Source organism: Bubalus kerabau, chromosome 21 (assembly GCF_029407905.1).
Source record: "Bubalus kerabau isolate K-KA32 ecotype Philippines breed swamp buffalo chromosome 21, PCC_UOA_SB_1v2, whole genome shotgun sequence".
NCBI lineage: Eukaryota > Metazoa > Chordata > Mammalia > Artiodactyla > Bovidae > Bubalus > Bubalus kerabau.
The window spans coordinates 35,482,409-35,501,055 of NC_073644.1; the positions used below are offsets into that span (position 1 = coordinate 35,482,409).

The 18,647-nt window shown below is 40.3% G+C and overlaps 1 protein-coding gene across 9 annotated transcripts in view; it reads left to right on the forward strand.

Moving 5' to 3' along the window:
- OSBPL1A (oxysterol binding protein like 1A) overlaps positions 1 to 18,647 on the forward strand; it is a 228,779-nt gene that overhangs the window by 51,650 nt on the left and 158,482 nt on the right. For all 9 annotated transcript variants that reach the window (XM_055559777.1, XM_055559775.1, XM_055559780.1 and 6 more), the window contains 5 exons: positions 9,847 to 9,908; positions 10,008 to 10,052; positions 10,904 to 10,977; positions 11,086 to 11,149; positions 17,113 to 17,211. In XM_055559777.1, coding sequence (XP_055415752.1) covers positions 9,847 to 9,908; positions 10,008 to 10,052; positions 10,904 to 10,977; positions 11,086 to 11,149; positions 17,113 to 17,211 — 344 coding nt within the window. The remainder of the gene's footprint in view (positions 1 to 9,846; positions 9,909 to 10,007; positions 10,053 to 10,903; positions 10,978 to 11,085; positions 11,150 to 17,112; positions 17,212 to 18,647) is intronic.

Below are 18,647 nucleotides of genomic sequence, written 5' to 3' on the forward strand. Positions count from 1 at the left end.
GCCTCTGTGTAAAAACACCTTGTTTAATGTACATTATTGATGATTGATGATTAACATTGAGCTCACTACCAGGAACATCGTATCTCAAGCCTGAACTGGGATCCTGTAACATGTCTTCTATGTGGAAGGCGTGTCAGAGGCTTCTTGAGCTTATGAGCACTAGACAGCACTTCACACCGTGCGTGGGGGCCAGTTTCAACAGTGAAATCACCAGAAACAAGCAAGAAAGGTGAAAAATGCGGCCCTAGGTAGACTGTGACGGGGACGCTTGTTTACAGTGTGAGAGTTGAGACAAGAGGGCAGAGCATCAGCCTTTCCACTTCAGGGAACTAAAGCATCAGAAGACTCACATTTTTTTCTCTTAAAAAAAAAAGTTTATATAATCAGCCTTCGAAGGCACCTAGTTTGTGTATGAAAAAAGGCAGTAAAATGGCAAATATACAGGGTTCATGATGGGTAGAAACATGGAGAGGTGGGCAGAAGACTCCAATTTTTTATTAATCTGGATGTGTCTGTGAATGACCAGAAAATTGCCATGAGTATTGATTGGTGATAAGTAAATTTTAACAATAGGCAAGTTTGTAAATGTGGAGTTCTCAAATAAGGAGGATAGACTTATACACCCAGGACAGTGTCGACGACAGTCGGGTAACCTTAAGAGAAGCTGCAGAGTATGTCTTGGGTATTCAGTGGAGGGACATCCCAGTAGGGCTGCTCCACATCCCCTTTTGTGGACCTGGAGGACTGGAATTTACAGTTCCTGAGAAGGGGAAGACTGTAGGAGGGGCAGGTGAGCAGATGCTAAGAATTAGGGGCTCGGTTTTTAAGACATTACAATTTTAAAATACTATTATGTAATCCACATGATAGAGTTAGAAAAAGAACTTTGAGTCTAGGGGGGAGGGATCTGGGTAGAGATACAAATTTGGGGATCATGTGTAAAAGTTAGATCTAGATGGATCAAAGACATGAACATAAGAGTTAAAACCATAAAACTGTAGTACAAAATGCAGGAGAAAATTTTAGTTATCTTGGGTTTTGCAAAGATTTCTTAAATATGACACAAAAAGTATGAGTGATAAAATATTGATAAATTGGACTTTATTAAAATTAGAACATTTTCCTCTTCGATAGGCACTGTTATGAAAATGCAAGTTATTTTATGGGAGGAAATATTGGCAAAACATACACAACAATGAACCTCTATCTAGGATATATACAGAACCTTTATAACTCTAAGAGGAAGATAACCCAATTCTGAAAAGTTTCAGCCATTTCACCAAAGATACATAGATGGCAAAAATCACATTACTAAAAGATCGATATAGAGGTATAGAACTTAAAATTCATTTCCATGAAAAAAAGTGCATTCACATAAATACAGGGAGTATGTACCATGATGTTTATTTCAGCTCTATCTAAAATATTAAAAAGGTGGACATAAGCCTAACAGCTCAAATCAGCTGACGTTTGCTTTAATACTTGCAGTAATACTAAAATCGATAGAACAGGGGCTGCTTATATCAGTGTGGATAAATAAAACAATGAGCAAAGAAAGGAAGTTGTAGCATAATAGATAAGCCATTATTTCAGTATTAACACCGTACTGAACATGTAAAAGCCCTTCATGGGGGACTTCCCTGGTGGTCTAGTGGCTAAGACTCTCTGTGGTCCCAATGTAGGGGGCGATCCCTGGATGGGGAATTAGACCTGCATGCCACAGCTAAGAGTCCACGTGCTGCAACTGAGACCCAGTGCAACCAAATAGACAAATAAAAAGAAAAAAAATTTTTTAAAACACTTCATGGGTACATTCCTATATAATAAAAGTGGAAACTCATGCTTGAGAATGATGATACTACCAATTTGTGTCCTCAAAAAAATGAAAACAAAATAATAAAGCTGGAAGTGGGGAAGAATCATCATGATTACCTTTGAAAGTTAGTAGCAGTTTACAGAAGGATTGAAGGGTAAACTTCTAAAAGTAATGGAAGGTGGATGCAGATACTTGGAAAGTTCAGCATGCCTGTTAAAAGATGTTAATGTGTTCTTGATAAAAGTTAAGATGGTGGTTTTTGAGAAAGTATTTTTTTCTTACCATAAGAGTAAGAAAAAAATAATTTTTAAAAAAATTTTTTATTTTTTAAAAAATAAGAGTTTTTCTTATTCTACTACCATAAGAGTAATGTGTCTGCATAAGTGTCTGCATTTTAGGAAGTTTTAAAAATAGAGACAGAACATAAATTACTACAATACAGCCTCTGGTATTTTGGCATATTATATACCATTCGAATTTATTCTCATACCTATTTTTGAGCATTTTTTAAAGTTTCAAAGCAGGCTTCTTTTTTGTGGCCAAAATGAGGAAAATGAAGACACTGAAAAATAATCACCTCTACCCAAACATCCAAAGATTTAGGTTTTAGTCACTATTCTATGGTAGACTAGATTTTTAAAATTTTAAATGATAGATACCAACTCGAGAGTGTAAGCAAAAGAAGGATCATATATTATTAATATAAGAATACAGAGGTATCTCGCTGTATTTCAAAACAGGAAATGCTGTTCACCATCAGAGGGCATGGAATCAGGAAACAGGATGCTGTTAGGCCCCAAGGGGGCTGCCACTCATGGTATGCGTGTCTCTCTTCACTGTGTGGCCCCTCATTTCTGTCTCTTAGCAGATGAGCTCTTTTGTTTTCCGGTGTAGGTGAGGGAAGATGGCTGCCTGGCAGCTACATTCAGTGGATCATTATCCGTTAGCCTCAGTTTTAAGTGGGAGGTGGTGTGATGGCGCCCACTTGTGTTAGGTGTCCACCGTTGGTGCAGTCCATAGGAGCTGGGGTGGAGGAACAAACACAGTGGCTGGGGTCTTCCCCTGGGGGGTGTAGAAAGGGCAGGGGGTGCCCAGAGGATGGTGATAAGTATGGGCCGGCAAACACCTAAGCGAGTATTCCATTCTTTCTAGTTTATGGGTTGTAAGTAGAGTTGACATATTAAAAACCTACTTATATTAAGCATCGGCAGTTTTCCATGTTATTCTTGGAAGCATGGTCTTCATAGCTCGCCTTCTGCGTAGTATTTTGTGTGAATATAATGTGCTCCATACCCCCAAACCTTCAGTGATAAGAACAATGATAATTTCTGTATTTTTTATGACTAAATTTTCCAAGTCTTTTAAAACAAAGATGTTTTAAGTCAAACTTGTTGGTCCTCCTCTTTGATTTCTTCTAAAACCACTAAGCTTAGGTAGCAGTTGGGGTATATCTGATTCTGTTCTCCCCTAGTGTGTCTGAGGCACGTTTATTCAACACATGCCGAGCCTCTGCTGTGGTAGTTACTGGCGACCCAAAAGTGAACAAAGTCTGTCTCCACGCTCTTGGAGCTTGTGTTCTGGTGGGAGGAGACAGACAAAGCAAAAACTACGTTCAGTGTCGGGCAGTGATGTGCGGAAAAATACAACAGGCCAAAGGGAGTAGAGGGTGAGTCAGTGAGGCTGTTGTTTTGGGAAGCAGGGAGGGAAGGGAAGGTCACTCTGAAGTGACCTTGAGCAGAGAGCCAGACCGAGGACGGGAGGGAGCCCTGGTGAGGGATTCAAGCAGAAGAGCAGTGAAAGCAGAGGAGAGACCAGTGTGAAAGCTCAGGGTAGGCGGGCACTTGGCATATTTGAGGAAGAGAGCTGCCTGGGTGCCTAGAAGGTGCTCATCAGGGAGAGTGGTACCTCCAGACAATAGCCAGAGGCTCAGCCCTGCTGGCCAGTGTGGAGGGTTTTGAGCAGAAAAGGTGATGTGAGCATGTACTTAGGATGTGAGACCCTCAACTTGCTAATCACTTGCCTCTGAAGCCTTCATCAAAGCGTCCATCCCTTCCTCTTCCATTGCTCTGTTACCCCTTTCTCATCCACCTGAAGCACTGACTGTGTGTTCTCTGTACTCACTCATTGCCTCATCTCTCACCTTCCTTCACCAGTGTAGCACTTTTAATGTTTGTTTGTCTAAGGTTTTATTAGCTGGTAATCTTTCCCCGTACTATTCTTTGTTGAGGATTTTCCTTGACAGTCTTTCCTCAATTGTTTTTCCAAATGGCTTTAATTTTCTTAGGTTCTTAGTAAAAATGCTGTTGGCCCCTAATTGAGATTGCATTCTTTGTAAATTAATTTGAGGCGTGTTGACATTTGTATTTGGTTTTCCCATTAAGGGCCAAGTCTGTATCATGCAAAAATTTAAAAACAGGATCATTCCTGTTTTTTACTTTATTTTGTTGTGGTTGATAAAAGGTGGTGCAATTCTGAAATAGCTGGTTATGGTGCCCAACCAGGAAAGAAAGCTATTTCATTCAGTTCAAAAAACATTTTATTAAATTCTCATGATGTGCTAGGTACTGTGGACATTGAATCCGGAAATGAGGGCTCTGTATGGGATTTCAACTGGTTGGCATGAGTTCAGAATTTATTTTTGGTGTTAGGACAGAATTCTGTGAAAGAAATCACATTGTCTTTCTCTCTACCTAAAGGAATAGTTTCTCAAAAGTGCTCTGTAGATGGAATAAAAATAACAAGTTGCCAGAGCTTTTCAGAAGACATCCTCGTATGTGCTGGCTAGAAAACCTAAAGTGATTATCAGTTGCTCAGTTAACATTTTAAAAAGTTTTTTCTCAAGAAAGTAATCTGTGGCCAGTCTAAGTTTTATCCATCAGCAGTCTGATAAATCTACCTCAAAAATAAATCTCAAACCCAGGTACTTTTCTCCATACCTACTGATGTCTCCATTTTGCTACTAACTCTCTAGTTCAAGCCACCAGTATCTCTTTTTTAAAATCAGTCTTTATTGTAGTATGGTTGATCTGTAATGTTGTAGTTTCTGCTGTACAGCAAAGTGAATCAGGTATACATACCCATATATCAACTCATTTTTAGATTCTTTTATCATATAGGTCACTACAGAGTATTGTGTAGAGTTCCCTGTGCTCTACAGTAGATTATTAGTTATCTATCTCTAGCAATGTGAGTATGTCAATCCCAGTCCCCCAGTGTACCCGCCCTGAGCACCGAAGAATTGATGCTTTTGAGCTGTGGTGTTGGAAAAGACTCTTGAGAGTCCCTTGGGCTGCAAGGACATCCAACCAGTCCATTCTGAAGGAGATCAGTCTTGGGTGTTCTTTGGAAGGAATGATGCTAAAGCTAAAACTCCAGTACTTTGGTCACCTCATGCAAAGAGTTGACTCATTGGAAAAGACTCTGATGCTGGGAGGGATTGGGGGCAGGAGGAGAAGGGGACGACAGAGGATGAGATGGCTGGATGGCATCACCGACTCGATGGATGTGAGTTTGAGTGAACTCCGGGAGATGGTGATGGACAGGGAGGCCTGGCGTGCTGCAGTTCATGGGGTTGCAGAGAAGTCAGACACGACTGAGCAACTGAACTGAACTGGTGACCATAAATTTGTTTTCTATACCTGTGACTATTTCTGTTTTATAAGTTCATTTGTACCATTTTTTTTTTAAATTTCACATATAAACAACGTCATATAATTTTTGTCTTTGACTTATTTCACTCAGTATGACAATCTCTAGGACCATCCATGTCACTGCAAAGGGCATTATTTCATTCTTTATTTGTGGCTGAGTAGTATATGTACCACATCTTTATCCATTCCTCTGTGGATGGACATTTAGGTTGCTTCCATGTCCTGGCTGTTGTAACTAGGGCTGCAGTGGACACTGGGGTGCGTTTATCTTTTTGAGTTATGGGTTTTATCCAGATACATGCCCAGGAGTGGGATTGCTGGATCACGTGGTAGGTCTGTTTTTAGTTTTTTAAGGAACCTCCATATTGTTCTCCATAGTGACTGCACAAACATATATTCTCACCAACAGTGTAGGATGGTTCCTTTTTCTCTATACCCTCTCCAGCATTTATTGTTTGTAGATTTTTGATGGTGATGGCCATTCTGACCAGTGTGAGATGATTTCTTATAGTTTTCATTTTCATTTCTCTGATTTTAAGCATCTTTTCATGTACCTCTTGGCCTGTGAGAAATGTCTATTTAGATCTTCCACCCATTAAAAAAATTTTTTTTTATGTTGAGCTGCATGAGCTGTTTGTATGTGACTAGTATCTTTCACCTGGACTTTTGCTTTGTAACTTGTATCCTTGCTTTTCTCTTGCCCACATTTACAAGCTTTTCCCACACAGGCACTGTAGTGATCTTTTTTTTTTTTTTTTTAATTTTTATTACAGAAATCAGAGCTTAAAAAATACTATAATTGATGTACAAATTATCCTCTCTCAGGCATTATCAATAAACCACTCAGCAGATGTCATATTATTTTGTCTATAAATACTTAAATTCTTTTTTACAAGATATGGTCTCCTTTAAAAAAAAATAATGTGATAGTTGCACAACTCTGTGAATATACTAAAAACCATTGAATTGTACACTCTAAGTGAGTGAATTATATGGTGTGTGAATTCTCTCAATAGAGCTATTAAATAGCCACAATGGCACTATCCTGTTAATAATTTTATAATTTCTCAAAAATCATCAAATAGCTAAAGTCCACATTTCCCCAGATATTCTTGAAAAGTTCTTTTAACACACTTTGACAGAGTTTGAAACATAAGTCAGATCATGTTATTCTTTTAGCGAAAACCTTTCTGTGGCTTTCCATCATATTTAGGCTAAAACCCAGACTCCTTGTACTGGTTCACAAAGGTCTGACCTACCAGCAAGCCCTCACAGGATGTGACTTCTCGCGCCCTCTGTCTCTCTTGCCCACCTAACTGTTCCTACCAGCAAGCCCTCGCAGGATGTGACTTCTCGCGCCCTCTGCCTCTCTCTTGCCCACCTAACTGTTCCTACCAGCAAGCCCTCGCAGGATGTGACTTCTCGCACCCTCTGCCTCTCTCTTGCCCACCTAACTGTTCCTACCTCAGGGCCTTTGCATCAGTTGTTGCCTCTGTTTGCAGGGCCTCTCCCCTGGTTTCTCATGAGGCTGGACCCCTTCAGTTTAAACATCCTCCCTCAGAAGGACTTTCCCCATCACTCTTCTAGTCTCCAATCTGAAGTGGCATCTCAGTCATTCTTTTTCAGAACATTCACTTAAAAATGTTGGCATAGTGTGGGTGGTGGTGGTTTAGTTGCTGAGTTTTGTCTGACTCTTTGCAACCCAATGAACTGCAGCATGCCAGGCTCCTCTAACCTTCACTATCTTCGGGAGTTTGCTCAAACTCATATTCATTGAGTCAGTGATGCCATCCAACCATCTCATCCTCCATGGCCTCCTCCTCCTCCTGCCCTCAGTCTTTCCCAGTATCAGTCTTTCCAATGAGTTGGCTCTTCGCATCAGGTGGCCAAAGTATTGGAGCTTCAGCATCAGTCCTTCCAATGAATAGTGACGATTGATTTCCTTGAGGATTGATTGGTTTGATCTCCTTGCTGTCCAAGGGACTCTCAAGAGTCTTCTCTAGCACCAGAGTTCAAAAGCATCAGCTCTTCGGCCCTTAGCCTTCTTTATGGTCCAACTCTCACAGCCATACTTGACACCTGGAAAAACCATAGCTTTGAGTTTACAGAACTTTGTCAGCAAAGTGATGTCTCTGCTTTTTAGTATGTTGTCTGGGTTTGTCATAGTTTGGGTTATTATTTGCTGTATCCCGTTTTATTGTCTGTCTTTCCCTTTTTCTATATCACTCCCCCCCCCCAATTTTTTTTCTGTCTTGTTCACTACTGAATCCCCAGTGCCTGGAATATTGTAATATAATAGACCCATTAGACAATTTTACCGGAGAAGGTGATGGCACCCCACTTCAGTACTCTTGCCTGGAAAATCCCATGCATGGAGGAGCCTGGTGGGCTGCAGTCCATGGGGTCATGAAGAGTCAGACACAACTGAGTGACTTCCCTTTCACTTTTCACTTTCCTGCATTGGGGAAGGAAATGGCAACCCACTCCAGTGTTCTTGCCTGGAGAATCCCAGGGACGGGGGAGCCTGGTGGGTTGCCGTCTATGGGGTCACACGGAGTCAGACACGACTGAAATGACTTAGCAGCAGCAGACAATTTTACAAAAAATTGTTCTTCACATACCAGGTGATTGGTATTTAGAAAAAGTTTATTTGATAGAATGTGTCACTTCCTGTGTAAATAGAGTTCCCGTCTGATAGGTTATTTCTTCAAAGACCTGGGTTTTGTTTTTTTTTTTTTGTAAATATCTTTTGTTTCTCTGGGCTTCCCTTGTGGCTCAGATGGTAAAGGATTTGCCTGCAATGCAGGAGACACAGGTTCAGTCCCTGGTTGGGGACGATCCCCTGGACAGGAATAGCTACCCACTTACAGTATTCTTGCCTGGAGAATTCCGTGGACAGAGCAGCCTGGTGAGTTACAGTCCGTGGGGTCGCAAAGAGTTGGATTCCACTTTCACTTTTGTTTCTCTAGGATTTGGAAACTCTTGAGGGTATGAGATGATTGTTTTGCATCCTTCACATAGTACTCTGCTCACTTCAGAATTCATTAAATAATTTACACACAAATTCTGTTTTTGTCATTTGGCAAAACACAGAGTGCTTGTGTGTGTAAGCTTGAGAAGGTTACCATGGCACCTTGCTGGTTTCATTCTCTGTGATCCCTTTTTCCTTTTGTCCTCAGTTATGGACCATCACAGACTTAGTCTGTGTGTTGTCTCTGCCACCTGTTCTCCAGCAAGATAGCTTAAGAGCAGCTGTGATGAGCTGAATAATGCTCCCCCAGTGATGTGGTTAGTTGAGTATCTGGAGATAGCGAGAGAATCCTGAATTCTCCAGATAGGCCCAGTGTAATCACGAGGGTCCTTCCTTTTGGGGAGGAGGCAGGAGAAGGCAATGGCACCCCACTCCAGTACTCTTGCCTGGAAAATCCCATGGACGGAGGAGCCTGGTGGGCTGCAGTCCATGGGGTCTCGAGGAGTCAGACACGACTGAGTGACGTCACTTTCACTTTTCACTTTCCTGCATTGGAGAAGGAAATGGCAACCCACTCCAGTGTTCTTGCCTGGAGAATCCCAGGGACGGCGGAGCCTGGTGGGCTGCCATCTATGGGGTCGCACAGAGTCGGACACGAGTGAAGTGGCTTAGCAACAGCAGCAGCAGCAGGAGGATCAGAATATTGAGAGAGAAAAAAATGTAAACAGAGGTTGGAATGATGCACTTTGAAGATGGAGGGAGGGACCACAAATCAAGGGATGTAGGCGACCTCTGGAAAAGGCAAAGAAAGAGATGTCTTTCTTTGCCAAGAGTCTCCAGAGGATGGCAGCCCCACCAGCAACCTGGTTACTGGCCCAGTGAAACTTGAGTGTGGCTTCATGACCTCCCCAGCTGTATGGGAATCATTTGTATTGTTTTAACCCACAACATGTGTGCTAAGTTGCTTCGGTCTTGTCTGACTCTGTGTGACCCTACGGACTGTAGCCCGCCAGGCTCCTCTGTCCATGGGATTCTCCAGGCAAGAATATTGGAGTGGGTTGCTGTGCCCTCCCCCAGGGAATCTTCCCACCCAGAGATCGAACCCATGTCTCTTATGTCTCCTGCATTGCAGGGGTAATTTATTACAACAGCAATAGGAAACTGATGGATTGACTTTCAGCAAGAAAGCCTGAATAATCACAGAACTTATCCAGAGTGTTCAGAATTTAGTTTGATTTGCTGGCTTAATAGTTACTGAAAAAGAGGCTGTAAAGAATTGAGAAGGCAACTTCAGGTAGGTGATTTGGGTCGTAGTTGAGGGAATAGGAAATATTATTACGTGCTGTCTTAGCATCAGTTTTATAGTAGAATTAAGCTCTTGATGGCTTGCTTTCTTGTATTTTACACAGATCAGAAGCCTCTTGATCTTGCCCAGGGTGCTGAAATGAAACATGTTCTTGTTGGTAATAAGGTATGTGGTAATGGATTGCATTTGTATATGTAGGAAAAAAATTTGAGTTCTTGAAACACACAGATATGCTTTTAATGAAAACATGTGTTTTTTTAATAGATCGTACACAAAGCTTTGAAACGATATGAAGGTCCTCTCTGGAAGGTAGGTTGGAATGTGTTTTTAATTATAATACCTGGAAAAAAGATTTCTTAGGTGATCCCTTGTTAAAATTTGTTGTCATTATTTTCTGAAGTATGTGATTTAGTAATTATTTGATCTTATGATGTAAACCATTATTATACTGCTGGACTTGATTAGGCATCCGGTGATTGTAGCAATTTACCATCTCTTGTGTTGGTCTGACACTGTTAGGTGGCCAGGTTTGTACAGAGCAGAGTGGAGGGATGTTTTTTTCTTAAGCATAGGATTACACTATCATTTTTGTTATGAACATTGACCTTAGAAGACTCAGGAGGAATTTAATATTTAAATTGTCACAGAACACACATGTAAAATCTTTCTGGTTATAAACATTTCTTTGTGTTTTAGAGTTCAGTTATTTTCTAGAATTAACTATCTTGGAGCACGTCGTTTCTTCTAAATTTGAAAGTTCTCCTTCTATATATTTATGTACATGTCTGTTTGTAGTGTATAAAATTTAGGATAATTTTCCTTTTTTAGAAGCTCTTTCAGAACTTTGAGGAAATTGTCTTTGAAGCCCACAACTGACACATTTCCCTATAAATATCCTAGTACAGTATTGTCAGAACTATAAACTGTGTTCATTGTTGATCTTACCAATATGGCATTGCTTGTGTTCCTGTCACTCGGTAGGGTATGTTTTCATTTCTGCACTCAGTTTCTAGGTAACGTTTGATCATTTTTGAGTGTGCAGTGGTACTGTCAAGATGAAAGGCTCAGATAGAACTATCATAACTTAATTACCTTTTATCAGTCAAGCATTTGAATCTAGATGTATCAGCTTGGAAAAATCTTTGTTATTTTTCCCTTAGAGTTCAAGGTTTTTTGGCTGGAGGTTATTCTGGGTAGTGTTAGAACATGGAGTCCTCTCATGGTATAGGAAACAGTAAGTATTATGATCTTTAATACTTCTTGAGTTTCAGCATCTACATTTTGAATGATTAAAACTTTTCACTGATCTCTTTTCCTTTTGCCCTGATAATTTATTTTGAAGGCCCGATGCAGTCCATAATACTTATCGCCAGGGATGCAAGCACCTAACTCAAGCAGTCTGCACGGTAGGATGACACACGCATCTTTTACTTAAACTGTGAACTCAGTCCTGCAAGTGATTGCGCTCAGTCAGTGGAATAAGCCGCTTTGTAAAATCTTGGGGTGGAAAGCATGTGTGCGGTTTGGCCCTCCCTATTTGTGACTTAATTCCAGAAAGTTCCAAAAAGCAAAACTTGAATTTGCCATGTACCAGCAACTATTTACATAGCGTTTGCATTATAATACGTATTATAAATACTCTGGAGATGATTTAAAGCAAGCCAGAGTTGCATGCAGATACTATGCTATTTTATATAAGGGCCTTGAGCTTCTGTAGATTTTGGTATTCTACTTGTATATCTGTCGCCCACATATACAGAGGGATGACTGCATATGTTTTTACTTGAGAACAAGTAAAGTGGAATTCCATTTAAAAACTATAATCAGCTTTTTCAAAAAGTCTGTGTATTGTGGGATAAGAGAAGCATGATCCAAAAACATTTATACAGAAGGTTTACCATTTTGTATGTGTATATATTAACACATGTGTATGCATGTAGGTATCTATATATGTGCATGTACGTGTGTCTTTGAACGTGGGTACATCTGGATAATGAAAATTTTTCTGGTGGTAAAATTTAAAGCCTGTATCAAAATCAGGGTGTTTAGGTTCTCCATAATCCCATCTGGCTGTTTTACCAGCCAGGAGAAAAGAGTTTTTCCTCCATGGAGATTAGTCTAAGACTGGAGCCTGGACACACTTGTTTGCTTGCTGCTTCATTTTCTTTAGGGTTGTCAGCATGCCACAGTGGTGCACCCTTTTTTTAAAGCATAGGACTCAGGATCTCCCAGGCAGTCCAGAGGCTAAGACTCTGCAGTTCCAGTACTTTCACTGCACTGGGTGTGGGTTCGATCCCTGGTCGGGTAACTAAGATCCCACGTACTGCCCAGCTAAAAGTAAACTGATAGCACCATTTAAAAACAAAAACAACAAAAACCCCAGCACCCAGCTCTCTATGTGAACACTCCTGGGGGAGCAGCAGCACCACCCTGGAAAGGTCACAGGCCCAGTCACCTGCCTCTGCAGTCCAGCCTCCTTACACGCCTGGCCCCTCAGTGTCCTCCACCTCTTGCTCCCTTGCATCGGACCGGAGGGCCAGGGAAGTGCTGTCTAGTCTCAGCCATCTAAATGTCTCTTTTGTTGGTGCCTCCCAGCCATTCTCATCTGTTCCGGCTCTTGATTCATTTACTGAACTCAAAGGTTTTTCTTCAATTGGGTTCTTTCTCTTTCTTTTTTTGGTGGTGGTTCGTTCTCATTCTTGTCTACCTTAAAACAAAAAATGACAGAAGTTGTTCCCTTGATCCTTTTAAAATTTCCTGATCTTTAATTTCTTTAGAATTGCTTAGATCCTGCTATGTTACACTTCACCTTGTTTATAGTTTTTGCTTCCTCTGTAAACATCTGCTTAAAGCCTGCATTTATGAACCCATATGGATCCATTGAAGGTAATGGGCATTAGGTGAGGGACGACTATGAGGCAGGCTCTGTTTACATTCTAGACTCTAAAGGTAGATGCTTAGGTTATTGATTTGAGACCTTTTTTCTTTGCTAATATAGATGTTTACATCTATAAATTTCTTTTTTTAAAAATTATAGTAAAATACACATAATGTAAAGCTTACCTTCTTATTTCAGTAGTGTTAACTCTGGGCTTCCCTGGTAGCTCAGCTGATAAAGAATCCGCCTGCAATGTGGGAGACCTGGGTTCAATCCCTGGATTGGGAAGATCTCCTGGAGGAGGGCATGGCAACCCACTCCAGTAGCAATCCACTGTCTGGAGAATCCCCATGGACAGAGGCGCCTGGCGAGCTACAGTCCATGGGGTTGCAAAGAGTGGGACACGACTGAGTGACTCAGCAGCAGCAGCAGTGTTAACTGTATTCACTTTGTTGTCCAGCACATCTCTAGAACTTTCTCATCTTGCAGAACTGAAACTTGATACACATGCAAGAGCACCTCTCTATTTCCCATACCCCCACCCCCGGCAACCACCATTCTAGTTTCTGTTTCTATGCTTTGACTACTTTAGATATCTCACCTGAGTGGAATTATACAGTAATTGTCAGGTTTATTTCACTTAGCATCATGTCCTCAAGGGTCATCCATGTTATAGCATGTGACAAGATTTCTTTTCTTAAGGCTGAATAATATTCCACTGTTATGTATAGACCACATTATCTTTATCTGTTCCTCTATTAATGGATGTTTGAATTGTTTCCACCTTTTGGCTGTTGTGAATAATGCTGCTATAAACATGAGTGTGAAAATGTCTCATCAAGTGCTTTCATTTCTTTTGGATGTAAACCTCTGTGGAATTGGTGGGTCATGTGGTGATTCTATTTTTAATTTTTTAAGGAACTTCTGTACTGTTTTCCATAGCACCTGCGCCATTTTACATTCGTATCAACACTGCTCCACTTTCTCCACATCCTCACTGCAACACTTATTTCAGAGGGTTTTGTTTGTTTCTTTGCCATTCTAGTAGGTATGAAATGGCATCTAACTATAGTTTGATTTTCATTGCCTTGATTATTAGTGATATTGACCATCTTTTCATGTACTTATTGACCACTTGTATATTGTCTTTGGAGAAATGCCCGTTTAATTCTCTTGCCCATTTTTTAATCAGGCTTTTTTTTTTTACTTGTTGGTGTTGAGTTGTAGGAGTTCTTTGTATATTCCAGACATTATCTCCTTATCAGAAACATTTTTTTTTTAATATTTATTTTTTTTTATTTGCAATATTTTCTCCAATTTCATAGGTTGTCTTTTCACTCTCCTAATAATGTTCTTTGCATAGACGTTTTCATTTTTTGTGTAGTCTAATTTATGTTTTTTTTCTTTTGTCACTTGGACTGTTGGTATCACATCCAGGAAACCACTTCTAAGTCCAGGGCCATGAAACTTTCTTCCCATGTTTTCTTACAAGGATTTTATAGTTTTAGCTCTGACATTGAGGCATCTGTTTCTCCTGAGGCATTTCTCCTTGGCTTGTAGGTGGCAGCCTTCTTGCTGTGTCCTCACATGGCTTTTTCTCTGTGTGCAGGCATCCCTGCTTCCTCTTTCTCTCCTTCTAAGGACATCAGTCATACTGGACTAGGATCCCACCCTTATGATCTCATTTCACCTTAATTACCCCTTTTAAAACCTTATAAAAGCCCTATCTCCAAATGTAGTTTCACTGGGGATTAGGGCTTCAACATATAAAGCCCTTAATCTGGTTGAATAAATTCTTTTTCCTTTCCTAGTTAACTGAGAGTCCTCATTATGAAAATCTGTTGAACTTTTATTAAATGCTTTTTCCCATATTATCAAAATGCTCATATAGTTGTACTCATTTTGTTAATATGATTATATTGATAGACTTTAGGGTGTTAAAATCAATCTTACACTTCTGGGACAAATCTCAGGAGGTTGTGATATATTACCATTTTAATATATTGTTCATAAATACTTTGTTAAGAATTTTTGCTTTTTTGTTTATGATGGATATTGGTTTATATTTCTCCTGTGGTGTTTGTATTTCTCCAGTGGTATTATCTGGTCTCACATAATGAACTGGAAAATATTCCTTTTCAGTTTTCTAGAAGAGTTTGTATAGGATTAGGTTACTGATTCCTTAAACACTTGCTAGAATTTGCCTGTGCATTCACATGGGCCAGGGTGTGTGTGTGTGTGAGTGAGAGAGAGAGAGAGAGGATTGTCATTACAAATTTGACTTGTTCCTTTGCTATAGGGTATTCATATTTTCCATTTCTTCTTGGCTTGGTGTTTGTTATTTTTGTCTTTCAAGGAATTTGTCCATTTTCCTTTGGCTATAAAACTTAGGGTAATATTTCCTTGTGTTTTTAATGTCTGTGTGATAGGTAATGTTGTACACCCTTTTGCTTTTTATATTGGTAATTTATGTCTTCTCTTTTTTTCAAAGATCAATCTGCCTAGCACTTTGTCACTTTCATTTTCGAAGTGATTGATTTCATTGAAATTTTTCTTATGATTTCATTCTCTTGATTTCATTGGAATTTTTCTCAGGCTTTTGCTATTTCATTGATTTTTGTTCGTTTCAAAGAATTTCTCCATGTTTTGGGCTTAATTTGCTCTATTTTATAGTTTCTTAAGGTTGTAGGTTAGATTATTCAAATTACTATACAATTCAAAATATATTCTAACTCCTGTTGTGATTTCTTCTTTGAACCAATGGATGTTTAGGAGTGTGTTGTTAAATTTCCAAATAATTGGAGTTTTCATGATTGTGTTTTTAATTTATAATTTCATTTTGGTCATTGCACATTTTCTATATGATTTCCATCTTGTCAAATTTATTGAGACTTGCTTGATGACTCTACATATGGATTATTGTGGAGAATGCACTAGAGAATAACGTGTATTTTGCTCATGTTGGCATGTCCTGTAAACATTCAGTCATGATGGTTGATAGTGCTGTTTAGATCTTTGGTGTCTTGCTGACTTTTTTTTCATTGTGTCAGTTGCTGAGAGAATGGTGTTTAAACTCCAGATATATTTGTAGCATTATTTTTTCTGTTATTGTTCACATGCATATTTGTGATTGTTTTCTTCTTGATTAATTGACCCTTTTATCATATTCTGGTGGCCATCTTTATCTCCTATAATAATGTATTTTGTTTTGAAATCTATTCTGTTTGATATTAATATAACCTTTCAGCCCTTCTTATGGTTATTGTTTACATAGTATCTCTTTTTGTATCTACTTTCCACCTACTATATCTTTATATTTATTTTCTGTCTCTTGTAGATAGTATATGTTTGGTCTTGTTAACCATTCTGACATTTTTTGCCTTTTAATAGAATTTCTTTTGAGATTGTGGTCCATTTTTTTGGATTGTATCACTAAAGTTAAGTTCTAGAGATCCTGGATCCTATTATTTTTCTCCATTGAAGGTTATTTCCATTGTTTCAGGTCATTTTCGTGGCTAGGTTTGATTGTAAACTGTTTCTCATGCAGTGGCTCTGGTCTGCATTCAGCTAGGCGGTATCTCAGCGACTGCTCGGAATCTATTTTCTGTGCATCAGTAAGAGATGTGAACAGAGTTGGGGAATCCCGTCTCTCTCTTTCCTTTGGAGGACTCCCCTACTGTCGCTGGTGTTCATGGCTGCCCAGCTTTGCTTTCTTAATTTCCAAGGACAGACTGTTACCCAAGTACGCCCTCGCTGCTGTTGTGTCTCCCCCAGGACTGTGCTGCCTCAGTGAACAGTCTTGGGGATTGGAAGTGTTAGTTGCTCAGTTGTGTCCGACTCTTTGCTACCCTGTGGACTGTAGCCCACCAGACTCCTCTGTCCATGGGACTCTCCAGGCCAGAATACTGGAGTGGGTTGCCATTCCCTTCTCCAGAGTATCTTCTCAACCCAGGGATTGAATCTGGGTCTCCTGCATTGCAGGCGGATTCTTTACCGTCTGAGCCACTTGGGAAGCTGAACTTGGTCGCAAGGTGACATGCTCTCCCATCGAGTCGGCCAGCCCTTGTTCAGACTCCAGCTCTTCCTTTTCTACTCCTCACGCTTTTACACGCAGTTCATTCTCCATACTCACATCAAACAAAAGGTTCAGGAGAGTGGCATGAATAAGAAACTGGAGCTCTGGTATCTGAAGGACTTTATAGCCCAAGTGCATGCTATGCTAAATATTTAATAGGATGAGGGAAAAACTATATACCTAGTGTATATTATTAGTATTTACTTTGAGTAATGAAGCATATGAAAGCCAGACTTGACATAAATAAGCTACAGTGCATTTGATACTCCCAACGTTATCACTTTTTCCTCAGTATTTTAAGTGTTTACTTGGGTATTATTGTCATGTTAATAGTGTTGGTTTTATGTGTAGATCATTTGAGGGTTCTGTTTTATGGGCATGAATGGTATTGTCTTACTGACTTCTTTTTATCCAAGGTAAAATCCACTGATAGCTGCCTCTTCTTTATTAAATGCTTCGATGACACTGTTCATAGCTTCAGGGTTCCCAAGAACAGCCTTCAGCAGACAAGAGAGGTAATTTTATGAATTTGTCTTTCATAAAACAACATTTAAGGACATAAAGAATATCAAATAGGCTCAATATTAACATCTACCCTCTTGTTGATTATGCCTTTTTAATGGGAGTGATGATATAAAACTTTTGAAATTTGGCTTATGAATTAATTCCTTATCAACATGTACCTGCAGGTATTTTCTCTTCTTTTAAGATTTTGCTTCTGTGAAAGTTAGGGGCCCTTAGTGGTTTTAGGAAAAAGCCTAAATGATTATTCATTCTGCCACTGAATTTATAGGCGAGGTAAGATTGAAGTGCCCTCTTAACGGTCCTGCAGCTGGCCAGTGACAGAGCCTGGCTCCAGCCCAGATGTTCTGCTTTATTACACTGTAGACTCAGCTTCTCTCTGTGGTAATTTGAATGATAGCAGCAAGCAAGAAAATTGGGATTGATGTGACAAAAATTCATTGTCTGCATATTCCTTTAGATCAAGGCAGTATTGTAAACTTACCTTGTTTTTTATAAATTATGTAAGGGGTTAAAAGCATTTGTTTTCCAGGGGCTTCCCTAAGTAGTGGGCTTCCCTGATAGCTCAGGTGGTAAAGAATCTGCCTGTAGTGCAGGAGACCCTGGTTCGATTTCTAGGCCCAGAAGATCCGCTGGAAAAGGGATAGGCTGCCCACTCCAGTATTGTTGGGCTTCCCTTGTGGCTTAGCTGGTAAAGAATCCGCCTGCAATGTGGGAGGCCTGGGTTCAGTCCCTGGGTTGGGAATATCTCCTGGAGAAAGGAACAGCTACCCACTCCAGTATTCTGGCCTGGAGAATTCCATGGACTGTATAGTCCATGAGGTTGCAAAGAGTCAGACATGACTGAGCAACTTTCACTTTTCCCTAAGTAGTATAGTGTATAATAATCTGCTTACCAATGCAGGGGACATGGGTTTGATCCGTGGTCTAGGAAGATCCTGGAGAAGGCGATGGCACCCCACTCCAGTACTCTCGCCTGGAGAATCCCATGGACAGAGGAGCCTGGTAGGCTGCAGTCCATGGGGTCGCTAAGAGTCAGACACGACTGAGCGACTTCACTTTCACTTTTCACTTTCATGCATTGGAGAAGAAATGGCAACCCACTCCAGTGTTCTTGCCTGGAGAATCCCAGGGACGTCGGGGCCTGGTGGGCTGCCGTCTATGGGGTCACACAGAGTCGGACATGACTGAAGCGACTTAGCAGCAGCAGCTAGGAAGATCCTATGTAACACCTACTGAGCCTGTGCTCTAGAGCCCAGGAGCCTTAGCTACTGAGCCCATGTGCCCTAGAGCCTGTGCTCTGCAACAAGAGAAGCCACCACAAGGAGAAGCCCTCACACAACTGGAGAGTAGCCCCCGCTCTCAGCTGCTAGAGAAAAAGCCTGTGCAGCCAAAAATAAATATTTAAAATAAAAATTTTTCTAAAGAT